General features: G+C 29.7%; 1 protein-coding gene and 1 pseudogene across 1 annotated transcript; both read left to right on the top strand.

The window, feature by feature from the left end:
• The first annotated feature begins 2130 nt into the window (after positions 1-2130).
• Positions 2131-7885, top strand: LOC127081426 (uncharacterized; annotated as a pseudogene).
• A 4006-nt stretch (positions 7886-11891) lies between these two features.
• On the top strand, positions 11892-15678 carry LOC127081425 (zinc finger BED domain-containing protein RICESLEEPER 2). The gene is made up of 4 exons (XM_051021678.1): positions 11892-12014; positions 12553-13285; positions 13396-13584; positions 15443-15678. The coding sequence occupies exons 1-4, from the start codon at positions 11892-11894 to the stop codon at positions 15676-15678; spliced, it is 1281 nt and encodes a 426-aa protein (XP_050877635.1).
• The last annotated feature ends 912 nt before the right edge of the window (positions 15679-16590 follow it).

Here is a 16590-nt window from a genome sequence, read left to right as displayed (position 1 = left end):
ATATTACCGTTATTTTATTGTTGTTGCAATCTTATCATTCCAAAATGAAATCAATATCCTGAAATCAAATTAGTTATTATTGTAGTTTTTTTGCCAAATATTATCGTTGCTTGATTTTCTTTAAATGACAAAATGAATTTTTTTTAATAATAAATATTACCGTTATTTTATTGTTGTTGCAATCTTATCATTCCAAAATGAAATTAATATTCTGAAATCAAATTAATTATTATTGTAGTTTTTTTGCCAAATATTATCGTTACTTGATTTTCTTTAAATGACAAAATGAATTTTTTTAATAATAAATATACTGATTTTTTAAGTGGTTTTTCTGAGATGTCAAACGGAGAATATGAAAAGAGGGAGAAGTAATATGAAACGGTTTGATGAAAATCAGGGTTTTATTTAATTGAATAAATTGATATTATTATTATTATTATTTATTAATATTTATTATCATCATTATTAATCCCATTTACCCACTTAATAACTTAAAATATTCCAAAACCACTGTTACTTATACCATTTTAAATGTAATGGATACAGATATGCAACTTCCAATACACGTGTTTCAACCCTAAAAAATCAGTATATCCACACCTTTCACTTCAATATTTTTTGCTTATATTTAAAGTAAACTTTCCCAAAAGTAACCATCATTAATGCTCTACGTTAACATCACATAAAACCTATATCTATCACACTTTTCAATAAAGATAGAAACCAAATTTGAATAATATAATATTAATTTTTTTGAAATCTAACAAATTTATTTCATTCCCCTATAAGATTACTAAAATACAATTTTAAATTAATTCCAGGTACAATATTCTGTTTGGATTCATATATTTTTTTTAAAAAAAAATCATTATGTAATTGCAATTTTTATAAATTCATTCTGTACATTGACAATATTTTTTCTTAATACTGTTTTTTTCTTACATTGACAATATTTTTTCTTACCTATTTATACTACTAAAAAATATTACCGTTATTTTATTGTTGTTGCAATCTTATCATTCCAAAACGAAATCAATATCCTGAAATCAAATTAATTATTATTGTAGTTTTTTGCCAAATATTATCGTTGCTTGATTTTCTTTAAATGATAAAATGAATTTTTTTTAATAATAAATATTACCGTTATTTTATTGTTGTTGCAATCTTATCATTCCAAAATGAAATCAATATCCTGAAATCAAATTAATTATTATTGTATTTTTTTTGCCAAATATTATCGTTGTTTGATTAGCTTTAAATGACAAATTGAATTTTTTTAATAATAAATATGAACCACTTAAATTGTAGGAGCGTGTGTTTCTTTATGGACATTGCAAATGAGAGAACGTTGGAAAATCTCAAATACCCAAATGCTTCTGACACAGCAACATCGGTAAATGTGTAGGAACTTGAGAAAACTATAGATAAACATGCTCTAATGAAATCCCTTTAGGTTTTACGGTTATATTAATACATAGGCTGATGAAAAACTTTTCATTTCCCTATATTACACATATCCACATGTTACGTAATTGCCAATTATTTTGGAGGGAACAGACGAATTTTCGTATCAAATATATATATATATATATATATATATATATATATATATATATATATATATATATATATATATATATATATATATATATATATATATATATATATATATATATATATATATATATATATATATATATATATATATATATATATATATATATATATATATATATATATATATATATATATATATATATATATATATATATATATATATATATATATATATATAATGGAAATGATCCATTCTTAACATGTACCTTATATATTATATATTAGCATTTCAAGTATTGTTCCAAATTCAAGAAATGAACTTATCATGTTGAATGAGCAAAAGCTGTAAGAAAACTTTATTCAAATAAAGACATGGCAATGTAAGTTATGTTTTTTATCAGGTGAACATTTGATATTTTTATTCACTATAAAATTATATATCTTTTGTTTTATTTATAATGATGAAGATATATAATATTTGTTATATATGTGTAATTTTTTCAGATGTATGATCAAGTATGATCATTTTGAATTATAGAGCCTGAGTGAGTACTATAATAGAAAATATTCAAAATGGTAGATGAAGAATTACATTTTAAAACTATTTTGAGGAGGAAGAATGCTGCAAAAGCCAGAATTTATAGAAAGAGTGTTATTGATGACAAGAAATCTAAGAGGTTGAAAACTGCTCTAAAAGAAAACGGTACATTTGATAAAAGACGCGGCAATGACTCAACAGCTTTGAGGATACCACTATCAGAACTTTCGCCAAACATACTAAATGACGGTCGTGGTATAGCCAACGTTGAAGTAAGTCGTCAACTTCATTCGTCCTTAAAGACTAAGCCAAGTACCAATAATAATATCAGATCAAAAAGGATATCAAGCAGAAACATTACCAAATTAGGAGTTAACTTATCCAAGAGGTTTGACAATACATTTGCTGCAACAACATCAAACCAAGATCCAATACCAGAATTGCAACTCAATGAGCTTTTTGCATCTGATAGTGGAGACGATAATATGAATGATGAATCTGACGGTATATTCTTAATTATTTTTCATTTGAGTTAATTTGTTTATGATATGTCATAGAGTATTACAATATTCTTAACACAATAAATGTTATGTCAAAAGGTTACAGTTCAACAACAAATTCAAGTTTTGATGAAGATGAAATGTCTAATGGAACAGATGCTATGGAAACTTTTGAAATTACATCAGGTATTTTAAAATGATTTACTATAAATAATATTTTATTATTATGAAATACAACTCATTTAACATATGAATTAAATACTATTGATGATCAGGAGGGTATTATGATATAGGGGATCCTGTCATTGAATGTCAATATTATGGTGCAAATATGTGGTATTCGGAAAGGAAAAACAAATGTCGTCATGCGTCCAATCCTAAATTTTCCATGTGTTGTGGATCAGGAAAAGTTCAGTTACCTTTGTTAAAACCCGCTCCTAAAGTTCTACAACATCTGTTGTTTGACAACGAATCATGTGAATCAAAAAATTTCCAACAACAAATTTGAATGTACAACGTTATGTTTGCATTTACATCTCCCGGTGCGAAAGTGGACAATCGATTTAACAACGGTAGATGCCCTCCCAATTTTCGTATCCAAGGTCAATCATGTCACCGAATAGGAAGCATGTTACCGATGCCAGGTCAAAATCCACGATTTGCACAACTATATGTTTATGACACTGAGAATGAAATTGAAAACAGAATGCATGGATTCAGGTTAGATATCTATTATTTTCCAAACTTTAAATTTATTTATTTAAGAGACTTGCAATAACCTGTTTCAACTCTTTTCATTATAGGTCAAAAAGTGGAGTTGATGTTAATATTGTGAGAAAACTATTTGAAATGTTATATGAACATAATGTTCATGCACAATCATTTCGCATGGCAAGGGACAAACTTTGTGAAGAAGGTGTTTCTGATTTAAAACTTCGTTTAATATCTGAACGAAGAAATGATGGAAGGATATATAATCAACCAACTGTATCCGAAGTAGCTGCTTTAATTGTTGGAGATGTCGACACTGCAGAAAAAAGAGACATTATAGTGCAAAAACAATGTGGCGAACTTCAAATGATAGATGAGTATCATACCAGTTATTTAGGATATCAGTACCCATTATTATTTCCATATGGTGAGGATGGATATAGACCTAATGTGAGGCACCGTGATAAAGGGACAAATATTCGCCACTTCCCAGACATAACACAGTCAGAACAGAACAATAAAGATATTCCTTGGGAAGAAGCAACAAAGCGAAATCGACTTACAATAAGAGAGTGGTTGGCCTTTAGAATTCAATCAAGATCTAATGAAGCACAAACATTGTTGCGATCAAGGAGACTTTATCAACAATTTTTGGTAGATGGTTTTACAATGATGGAATCAGAAAGACTTAGGTGGCTTCGAAAGAATCAGTCAAAACTGAGGGTTGGCAAGTATCACAATTTGAATGAATATAATTCAAATGGAGAAACGCACGGGTCAAACACATGTAAGGGGGTTGTGCTACCTTCTTCATACGTTGGTAGTCGTAGATATATGGATCAACTATACTTTGACGGAATGGCAATATGCAGCTATGTCGGATTTCCAGATCTTTTCATTACATTCACATGTAACCCCAATTGGCCTGAAATTCAGCGTTTGCTTGGTTCTTTTCATCTAAAAGCATCAGATCGTCCTGACATCATTTCAAGAGTCTTTAAAATGAAATTTGATGAGCTTTTGTCTGATCTCACAAAGAAAAGTCTATTGGGGAAAGTTCTTGCATTCCATATTCAATTAATCATATTGTTATTTTCAAATTTATCATTCGTGTGCTGACTATTGTATATATTTTATATATTTATTTTTATAGATATGTATACAATTGAGTTTCAAAAGAGAGGATTACCACATGCTCACATCTTAATTTTCCTCCATCCATCTAACAAATATCCAACTCCAAGTGATATTGATCGCATTATTTCAGCTGAAATACCTGACCAAGATACCAATGAAGAGTTGTATAATTTGGTTAAAACTCACATGATTCATGGCCCGTGTGGATTTGCAAATCGATCTTCACCGTGCATGAAAGATGGAAAATGTTCTAAATATTTTCCAAAACAGTTTCAGCCCGAAACAATTGTTGATCAAGATGGGTTTCCGGTATATAGAAGAAGGGACAATGTACATACAGTTCTTAAGAATGGAATTCAAGTCGATAACCGGAATGTTGTTCCATACAATGCAAAGTTGTTGACAAAGTACCAAGCTCACATAAACATGGAATGGTGCAATCAAAGTACATCGATTAAGTACTTATTCAAGTACATCAACAAAGGTTACGACAGAATCACCGCTGCCATTGTACCGAATGATGATGGAACTTCCAACCAGCCGCAGAATATTGATGAGATCAAACAGTATATTGATTGTAGGTACGTTTCTAATATATCACTTGAAATATGATGTCATGCAATTTATCTATTTCAACTAAAAGTGTGCAATTTTTCTTTACATGCATGGTGTAGAAAATTTTATATGTACACTGTTTTGACTATATGTGTTATAATAAAATTTATATATTCTGTCTATAATAATCATTCTATTAATTTTAAATCCATTGCCTTTCATTATATTATTTGTAGGTACGTTTCTCCGAGTGAAGCATCTTGGAGGATATTCTCCTTTCCAATCCATGGTAGAAAACCAGCTGTTGAGAGACTGTACTTTCATTGTGAAGGTCAAAATTCGATATATTACACTGATTTTGATCGTATCAATACGGTTCTGGAAAAACCAAGTGTAACTGAATCGATGTTTACATCATGGTTCGAAGCAAATTGCAAGTATCCTGAAGCACAAAATTTAACTTACAGCAAATTTGTTTCAAAATTTGTTTATGTTAAGAAAAAAAGAGAATGGAAACCCCGTCAAAAAGGTTACATAATTGGTAGGCTTATATGGGTTCCTCCAACAACTGGCGAATTGTACTATCTTAGATTGATGCTCACACATGTCAAAGGCCCCCGCAGTTATAATGATATAAAAACAGTGAATAACGTAAAATATGATACTTTCCGGGATGCCTGTTTTGCTATGGGTTTTATCGGCGATGATAGAGAATTCATTGCAGCTATTAAAGAGGCAAATCATTGGGGTTCAGGTCAATATTTGAGATTACTATTTGTTCACATGTTATTATCAGGCAGCATTAACAGGCCAAGACATGTATGGAGTAAAACATGTCATCTCTTAGCTGATGGAATACTATATGCTCAACAGCGAATTGCAAACAATAGAGGTATTATTTTTCCTATATTGTGAATTTTTATTATATTTATTTGTTTGATTCTTAAAAGTAAATTTGTTTTATAGTTTACACTTATAATTACTATTGTATAAAGGTTTGAGGTTGTCGGATGAAGAGATAATGAATTTAACATTAATTGAGATTGAACGAAATCTTCAAAGGAAGAGCCGAAGTCTAAAGGAATTTGCTGGAATGCCTTATCCAAGTGGATATGTGGTTGAGCAGTTGGGAAATAAGCTCATATACGAAGAGCGGAGTTACAATCCAGCCGAACAATTGCAAGAATACAATAATTTGTTCTTAAATCTTACAGGTAAATATGTTAAATGTTTGTAAGTTTTGTCATAATTTTATAAAGTTAACTTTTAAAGTATGATTTTATCTTACAATTTTTTTTAATGTATAATTAATTTATTCACTGCATGTTTGCTATGTATTTTTTTAAATTAGATGAGCAAAGAGGTGTATTCAAGCGAATAATGGAAGCAGTAAACAATCAACAAGGAGGCGTATTTTTTTTGTATGGATACGGTGGCACAGGGAAAACCTACATGTGGAGAACTCTAGCTTCCTACATAAGATCAAAGAAACAAATTTGTTTAACTGTTGCTTCATCGGGCATAGCTTCACTACTACTTCAAGGAGGTCGAACGGCTCATTCAATGTTCAAGATTCCAATACCTACAATGGAGTCTTCTACATGTAATATCGACAAAGGTAGTGATCGTGCAGAGCTACTAAAAATGGCAAAGTTGATAATTTGGGATGAAGCTCCAATGGCACACAGATTTTGTTTTGAAGCGTTTGATAAAACCCTTAAAGACATAATGGGGCGTTCCAATTGTTCTGACAAATTATTCGGAGGGAAAGTAATTGTATTTGGTGGAGATTTTCGGCAAATATTACCAGTTGTACCAAGGGACAGCCGTTCAGATATAATACATTCTACAATAAATTCATCATACATCTGGGATCATTGTGTTGTGCTGAAGCTTACAAAGAACATGCGACTCCAACAAGCCGACAATACTTCAAGTACATCTGAATTAGAATTGTTTTCTAATTGGATATTAAAAGTTGGCGATGGGAAATTGGAAGAACCTAACGATGGTTACACGGATATTCGTATTCCAAATGATTTCTTAATTTCTAACTATGATGGTCCACTAGAAGCCATTGTTAGTGAAACATATCTGAATTTTCTTAACAATTACAAGAATCCAGAATTTTTGCAATCAAGAGCTATATTGGCAGGAACAATTGAAACGGTTGACATCATAAATCAATATGTTTTGGGATTCATACCAGGTATGCGTTATCCACTGTAAACATATTTATAGATACATTCATATATTTATATGTACTAACATAGATTTATAATAATAAAATTTCAAAAATTTTCCCAAAGGTGAAGAAAAGGAATATTTAAGTTCAGATTCTGTAGACACTTTTGACGGTGAAGGAAATGAAGCTTTTGATGTTTTGACCCCGGAATTTTTGAATACACTTACAACTTCCGGTCTACCTTACCACAAGATTAAATTGAATATTGGGACCCCTATTATGTTGCTTCGAAACATTGATCAACCTGAAGGTCTCTGCAATGGAACAAGGCTTATAGTTACAAGAGTGGCAAACCACGTTATCGAGGCAAAGATTATATCTGGAAAGAATATTAGAGGGGTTATCTATATTCCAAGAATGGATATGACTCCAACACAATCTCCATGGCCATTAAAAATGACTAGAAAGCAATTTCCCATAACTATATGTTATGCTATGACAATTAACAAATCTCAAGGTCAGTCATTGGATTATGTTGGATTGTATTTGCCTAGAAGTGTATTTAGTCATGGTCAACTATATGTTGCAATATCAAGGGTCAAAAGCAAAAAAGGGCTTAAGATATTAATCCATGACAAGGATAACCATCCATTGAATTCTACAACAAACGTCGTGTTCAAAGAAGTTTTTGAAAACTTATAGAACGTAATTTTTTCATTAGTTATATTATATCAACAAATGTCGTTGTTTATTATTAGAATTTTATTGAATGAGTTGTATAAAATATACATTATGTTTTAACATTTGTTTATATGGATGTAATTGTTTTTTATAGGGTAATGAATCATCACTTCCTAAAAGGTTGCGGACAGGTTTTGTATAAACCCAGTTTTTTAAGGACCAAAGAATTGTACGAAGTTAAATCATTTTTGTTGCTGGACTTATTTCTCACAATTTTAACTAAAATTGTGAACCTTTTGTTTCAATATCTTTTGTTGTATTAAACCTTACTGTATCAATTGCAATTAATTTCAACATTTGGTAGTATTCATTACTATATTTTAAAACAAATGAGGTTCTGGTATTTCTTTTACATGGTTTATGTATTTTGGTTAAATAATCATTTATTATGAAGGTTAATATTTGCGCTTTTATACCTCAAATTAGTAACAGATTGGAAAATTTCATCCATTACTAAATAAATATATTTTTATTTCTTATGTCCAAAATCTCAATGATAAATGGAATGTTTATTCATAACATTAACAATGGAATGTTTATTATATATCAATATACCAATAAATTGTAAAAATATTTTTGTATTATATTTTTTGATTATTTCCTTAATATAGTATACAAAAAAATTAAGTAAATTATATTACTATAAATTAATAATGTTTTACTTTATTATGTCCCAAACTGGAAAAAGTTATTTGTGGAAATTTTTTGAACCCATTTATTGATCATTTAACATCCATTACATTAAAAAAAACTCTTATGCAATAAATTTGTGTACGTTGATCCAACTATATATATATATAAACAAAAAAATATATTATATTTTAATTTTTTTAAAATAAATTATTGCACTTGCGCGACCCGTGCGAACGCACGGGTCCTTTACTAGTTTTATAAATCCATTGGACAATGTTTTATTATTTACTTACTAAATAAAATATTTTATTAAAACAATACTAGATATTTAAATTAAACAAAAATTCTTTTGTTAAAAAACAAAAAGAAAAACATTTGAAAGATAAAAATTGAAATTCACTTTTCTCATAAATAAAACACGTTCTCTCTCCAACGGTTCTAGAAGTCCAACCAAACAAGAACCCTAATTTCTTCTTCCCCCAATTTCTTCTTCCCCCAATTTCTTCTTAACATTTGACACTACAAATCGAAATTCATCTCAACAATTTTGTGCTACAATTGTAATTCATCTCAACATTTTAGTGCTACAATCGAAATCCTTCTCGACGATTCCGTGTTACAGTCGTAATTCATCTCAACGTTTTGGTGTTACAACATCGCAAATTCAAATCAACACTAACAATTTCTCATAGTAGTTGTCTCTTTGAGGTAATTTTCCATACACGAACTCGACATTTATGAACCAATTTGATGCATATGTTTTATAATTCTTATTCATCTGTTACATTATATTTTAGCAGTAATAGTAATGATAAAAATTAAAATGAAGTTGGGAAAATGAAAACAAAAACAATTCAAGTAACAATTTTATTGAAGACTACTTTGTTTTTTGTTTTAATGCAGTGTGAAAAACCATTCAAGTCTTATCAAGAGAGCTTCCACATACATCATTGTTATGGCTTCTTACTCGACACTCGGTAATGTTTTTGTACACTAGTATGATATTTCTAGAATGTCTGTGTGTTACTCACGATGATGCCATTTTTGCTGTGATATTTTCAGTATTGCTATTTTGTATTTTCTGTCAATCTTAAGACTTTGGACATAAGAGATATTTAGGTTTGTTTGGATTTCAATTTCTATGTTTAATAGTAATAAGTTGCACCAGTAATATGACAAACGGGGCAGAAAGATGACATAGTGGCTATCAATGTAATTATTTGAAACCATATGCATACATAAAGCAGCTACCAGTGGGAGATCTACCATCCGAACGATGACTGCTTACTAGTGTTAACTCAGTGTTGAAGTTGTGTTGGATTCCTACATTGCTTAGGTTCATGGACTGTTAATACATAAGGGCAACCTCACCCTTTAAGCTAACGTCTGGGATGAGATCCAAACCTATTCAAAGACATGTGTCGTTCTTGTTGTTTATGAAGTTTATGAAGATTATGAATGCTGACATGAACCAGTTACTATCCCAAAAGCTTAAGCTATAAGTGAAGAATGTGTGACTTTTTTGTTTTGTTTACATCTCTAACATATGCTTCATCCTTATATAGTTTCATATCTTGAGAATATGGATTGGATATACCTCATGTGGATCATGTTATAAACTTTGACTTGCCGAGAGACATAGATGACTATGTACATAGAATTGGTAGAACAGGTCGTGCTGGTCAGTCTGGTTTAGCAATTGCTTTCTTTAGCAGCAAAAACATGCCACTTGCAAAGAGCCTTGTTGGACTTTTGCAAGAAGCAAAATAAGAAGTTCCTTCTTGGCTAATCCAATATTCTGAGTCTTCAACACTTATACTGATACCTCTTTAAACAACCAAAACTCTAACAACAATACTGCTTTTGACAACAGTAATACAGAGATTGCTGGTGGTTACAATTATGCTGATGTTGGTTTGTGTGAAGGCAGTGATGGCATAAATGGGCCATGTGGTTATGCATCTGTTGTGCCAACTGGATGGGACTGACTTGGCTAGCATCTTGCTTGTTGCATCCTTTTTGCTACAGTTGGGGTTCTTGTGTGTCTTTATCAGGAACGGGAATATGAAGCATACAAAATATAGAGTAAATCTTAGGGAGGTTAAGGAATTTCAGACAACCTGGTTAGGCGCAATTGCCTTGTTATAATTATTTCACATATTTTCTTGTCAATTGTCTGTCTTATGTAAAGTATAATTATATAAGAGTTTTCTTTCCCAAATAGATGTCTTTCACAGAATCTGCAATATGTTGTTGTTGTGCTTTCATGTTTGTGATCTCTTCTCTAATTGAATTCTTCACTAATCATTCTTTCATGAGTTCTATGTGGTGGGCGTCACAGGGGGATATGTTAAGTCTTCGTTGCTAAGATTATCAATCACTTGTGTTTACTTTGGTTTTATAGGGGATTTTAAAGTTGTGGTGGCCATTATTAACTGACAAATGTAGCACTTGAAGTGCTAACGAAAGTTTAACTCTGTTATTCTGCTTGCTGAGAATTCGTTACAAGTTAGTTTCTCTATTAACTTTCCCGTTAGGTTAGCTACATGTTAGTTGGGATTCATTTCAGTTGATTGGTTTTCTATGAAGTTAGTTTGAGTTGAGTTATCAGTTAAATTCTGTTGATGTATTTCTGTTTCTGTTAGTATATAAGTGTAATGTTAACCTGTAAAATCAGTTATGGTTCTGTTATAAGTGTTAATTCAGTGAATTAATCAGTTAGTCTATGGTGATTAATAGAATAATTGTATGACTAATCGATCAATTGAAATCTTTTGAAACTTTAGGTTTTAGCTAGTTAGCCTAATTTCTTTATCATATATTCATGTGGTTTTTAATTATTTAGTTAATTAAGAATAATTTTGATCGGGTTCTTGTTGGTTTTGATCTTTAAGTTGGCGGTTCATATTAATGATCTTGTTTGGGTTTTAATTGATTGTCTTCAAATTCCCTTTTGACGATTATCAGAGTTTTGGATGAAGCACTGTCATAGGATGAGATCGGTACCGGTTGCCGAAATCTCTAGCTGCATATTTTCTATATAATTATAATCAATTTTAGATGCTTGTTGTTCATATATGCTTAATTATTATTTATTTTATTGGATAATTTAGTTTGATTTCCTTTACACTCACCTTTAATCATTGTCAAATTATAGGAAATATGTCTATCGAAGGAGATGAACCTGTAATTCAAATTGAGGACGAAGTTGATGAAAGTTCAGTCCCTAGTTCAAAAAGAACAAAAACTTCTATGGCTTGGGAATTTTTTTCAAAAGTTTTTTGATGATAAAGGACTCCCAAAGGCAAAATGCAAAAATTGTGATAAAATTTACATGGCTAGAGATGGTGGTGGCACTTCAAATTTGATAAAACATTCGCTGAAATGTGGTGGAAGAGGGAATGGATCTTCTTATCCTCCACTTGATCAAGAAAAGTATAGGGAAAAGATTTCTGAGGTAATTGTCAAACACAATTATCCTTTTACTTTTGTCGAACATGAAGGGATAGTTGACTTACTCTATTTTTTGCACCTTGATGTTAAGTCAATTTCTCGAAACACTGCAAAGTCCGATGTTCTTAAGGTGTATAGAAAAGAAAAAGAAAAATTAAAATCCTATTTACAGTCAATTCCAGGAAAAATTTGTTTAACATCCGATTTATGGTCTACAATAAATACAAATCAATATATGGTTTTGACTGCACATTTTGTTAATAGGAATTGGGAGTTAGAGAAAAAAGTATTATCCTTCAGTCATTGTCCACCACCTCACAACGATTTTAAGTTGGCTGAGAAGTTAATAAGTTTGTTAAAGGAGTGGGGTATTGAGAAAAAATATTCACAATTACTTTAGACAATGCATCTAACAATGATGTTATGGTGAATATATTGAAGAAACATTTATTATCAGGATTAGGATTGATAGCTGAGGAACATATTTTCATGTTAGATGTGGAGCACACATCTTAAACTTAATTGTTCATGATGGTTTAAAGGTAATAGATGGATCTTTGGATAGAATTAGATTGTGTGTGAAATACATAAGAGGCTCAGAGGCTCGAAAATTAAAGTTTGCATCTTGTTTAGAGCAACTCTCAAATGTGACTTCTAAGCAAGTTCGTCAAGACTTGCCTATTAGGTGGAATTCCACTTATCTGATGCTTGAGACTGCTATAGGTCAACGAGAAGCTTTTACCCTCCTAAGTGATATTGATCCCTACTTTGATTGTTTATCAAACGAGGAGTGGGATAAGGTAAAAACCATAGCTGATTTTTTGAAGCCATTTTATGATATCACAGTTTTTTTTTCGGGTAGCACTTATCCAACCGCCAACCTCTATTTTAGTGGTGTGTGGAGAATTCATATGAAAATCAAGGAAGTTGCATGTGTTGATCATAGTGAGTTTGAAAAACAAAATCAATTATGTTGCATGGCTAGAAGAATGGAGAATTTTTTTGATAAATACTGGAATTCTTATAGTGTTGTTCTATCATTTGCTGTCATCTTAGATCCTAGATATAAGTTGCAGTTTGTTGAGTGGTGCTATGTGAGGTTGTCAGGTAGTGAGGGAGTACAAGTTGCAAAGTTGATTTTAGATAAGTTGAAAGCTTTTTTTCAAGAATATCTCAAGTCCTCAAATGAGACAACCGCTTCATCTATACAAAGGTCAATTAGAGGTAGTCCAAACATTCCCTCAAATGACTTACAGGATTTTGGGACTTACGAAAGTAAATTGTGTGAACCATCAAAAAATGAGTCTGATTTGGAAACTTATTTGAATGAAAAAAAATTAACCATGAGGAATATGCTGATTTGGATATTTTGCAATATTGGAAAGCAAATGAGGGTAAATATCTCAAACTTTCTATATTGGCACGTGACCTTTTGAGCATTCCAATTACTACAGTTGCATCAGAATCAGCATTTAGTATAGGTGGACGTATACTTGACAAGTATCGAAGTGCTCTTATACCTGAAAATGTTGAAGCATTATTGTGTACACATGATTGGCTTTGTGGAACTCCAGGTTAGTATCTACAATCTTTCTATTTGTGTTTTTTTTCATTTATCTTCTTTTATAATTAATGTATGTTTAATTGTTTTGTACTTTGATTCTCTTTTGTAGCGGCATTTGATTTTGATGGACCCGATTTTGTTGAGGACCTTTCATCCTTCTTTTCCATAACATGAAGTTACTTGAAGATGTGATTTATTTTGGGAGAACATTCTACAAAGATTTTATAACTTGAAGTTTGAATGCTTGAACTATTAGAATTCTTTTAGTAAAATGATGTATTGGTATTTTACCTCTTTCGATAACCATTTTTTTTTTGAATCCCACTTGTTTGGTGAAAATTATATGATTGATGATTCAACTTTGCTGAAAATTATATGCTAGATTTATTTGTATTTTACCTCTTTTGATGTTGAGGTTTTTCAATTTAGAGGTGGTGATTTGGAATTATTTAGTGAAAATTATATGATAGGTGATTCAAGTTTAGTAATGCATGTTTAATTATGGGAGCTACCAGTGGAATGCCCATCTTTAGAATGTTCAACAATGTTCAACAAGAGAATATTTTGGTGAATCATGATCTTTAGATAGAAACAATTTCTATATTATCTTAGAACTAATATTAGTTGTATAATTGAACTACTTAATCGATTTAATAATAATATAATGTGATGTTTTTCACTTTTCATTCTACAAATTCAAGTAACAAGTTATTTATGGTCAAATAATTTTTTTTAAAAAGAATATATATATATATATATATATATATATATATATATATATATATATATATATATATATATATATATATATATATATATATATATATATAATATATATATATATATATATATATATTCCACATGAACACTTTTATTTCGATGACAAAGTATTGGAATTTATTATGAAAACACAAAATAAATTCGACATAAATTTTGAATTTGTTGTGTTTGCATTTTAATTTTAATAAGTATTTTAGATATAAAATAAAATTTATCAAAGTGTTAATAAAAAGACAATATTACTACTCATTATGGAATTATATTTTAAAAAATTATTTTACCAAAATTTAAAATTTAAAATATTTAAAATATGAATTATTAAAAAAATTAGATAAAATATTTAAATTATTTTTTTTAGATGGATGGATATTCCTCCATTAAAAAAATGTTAACGGATGGATTGGATGAATTTTTTTTATTAATGGATGGACTGGATTGGATATTTTTAAGGAAATTTTAATAAATTGTTAATGGATTAATGGATTATTTTGATCCATTCATGAGCAATTCGATCCATATCCATCCAATTCATCCATTTTGTCACCCTTAATTATGACACTATATACCATATATTTTACGGTAAGTAAATATATATATATATATATATATATATATATATATATATATATATATATATATATATATATATATATATATATATATATATATATATATATATATATATATATATATATATATATATATATATATATATATATATATATATATATATATATATATATATATATATATATATATTGTATGTGTAGAAAAATGGTGTCATGATAGTATAGCTCTTTCATCCGTCTTATGGTTAATTTTTCTTTGTTGTATTTCAAATCATTTTTATATATAATATTATTTGTCATTATAAAAATCAAATAAATAGTTAAAAATAAAAGAAAATTGAACAAGAATATTAAAATAATAAAATCCTTTTATTTCTTTTCAATACCTACAAATACAATAAATAATAAAATACGAAAATAAGTACCGTAAAAATTTCTCACGCTCTCGAATATACATAGATTGATAATAAGGACTATTATGTGTGAACAAGCTGTCTTATGTTTCCACTACAAAATTAGTGGAACCACCTTGTTCTCAATGCTTGAAAAGGGTTAATATTGATAACACAATCGAAGCTCCAATCATAGCCATCGAATTTGTAATAGATCCGGCAGCTCCGGCATCAGGACCTGGTGCCGGAGACAACGAGGGACTGAGGTCTTGGGCTGAGGCTACGGTGGCTGCAAAGACAAACACAAAAAGAAAGGAGAAGAACTTCATTGTAGTAGATGATGATGCCATTGTGAAACTGTAGAATTTTATAGAAAAATTTGAAAATGAAAACAGTGAAAAAATTGTGAATGAAGAAGTTATATTATGCAAATTGTGTATGTTGTTGGATTGGTGGTGGGAAGGTGTGGGTATTTATAAGTTTGTGGAAACGCGTGGGGCCCACAAATAACGTGGACAGGTGGAGATTAAGAAATAATTATGCCGACTTTGTATGACTTAAGATGCTTCTGTTATTTACATTAGTGTGCTGTTAAAGTTAATTAAACAACCAATTAAAATGATTGCTTAGGTAGAATAATTCTAAATTGATTTCAATTCAAAGAATTCAACAGCCATTAACTTGGACTCTTCCTCATTTTTTGTTGTTGGAATAAAATGCCTTGGACTCTTCTAACTCTTTGAAGATTTTATTTGTATCTCATGTTTAATTTACTTTTGAAACATTCTCGTACAATGTGTCTCTAACTAGTATTTGTGTATCTTCTCTTGATTTTTATTTTTCTTAAGTTTACTAGCTTTATATAATTACTAGAATGATATCCATGCGAAGATAAGTTATTTGATATTGTAAATTTAGTTTGTTTAGATATACGCATAAAAATTAAAAGATAAATAAAATTGCATAAAAACCAATTATTATATCAATTTGATTGTATTAAACATTGTAATTTATTTACACAAAATATATTGTTCACTCGAGAAATGAATGTTACACAATATAATATTAACAAACACATCAACAAAAGAAGCATAACAAAAGAAGCATGAACCATTTGTTCATATATTCCAATACTTGGTATTTGAAAGAGCACATGTTTGTAATTGAACAGAGTTATTTGGTCCGTAAAAATAATAGGTATTTTTATTATATAATAACCCAACAGATATCTTTCATAAAGAAATGGTAGAAATGAATATATATAAAAAAAATCAT

The sequence above is a fragment of the Lathyrus oleraceus genome, chromosome 5, assembly GCF_024323335.1.
Source record: "Lathyrus oleraceus cultivar Zhongwan6 chromosome 5, CAAS_Psat_ZW6_1.0, whole genome shotgun sequence".
NCBI classification, from domain to species: Eukaryota; Viridiplantae; Streptophyta; class Magnoliopsida; order Fabales; family Fabaceae; genus Lathyrus; species Lathyrus oleraceus.
Note: the sequence above shows the minus strand (reverse complement) of the source record. Positions and strands in the feature narration are given on the sequence as shown.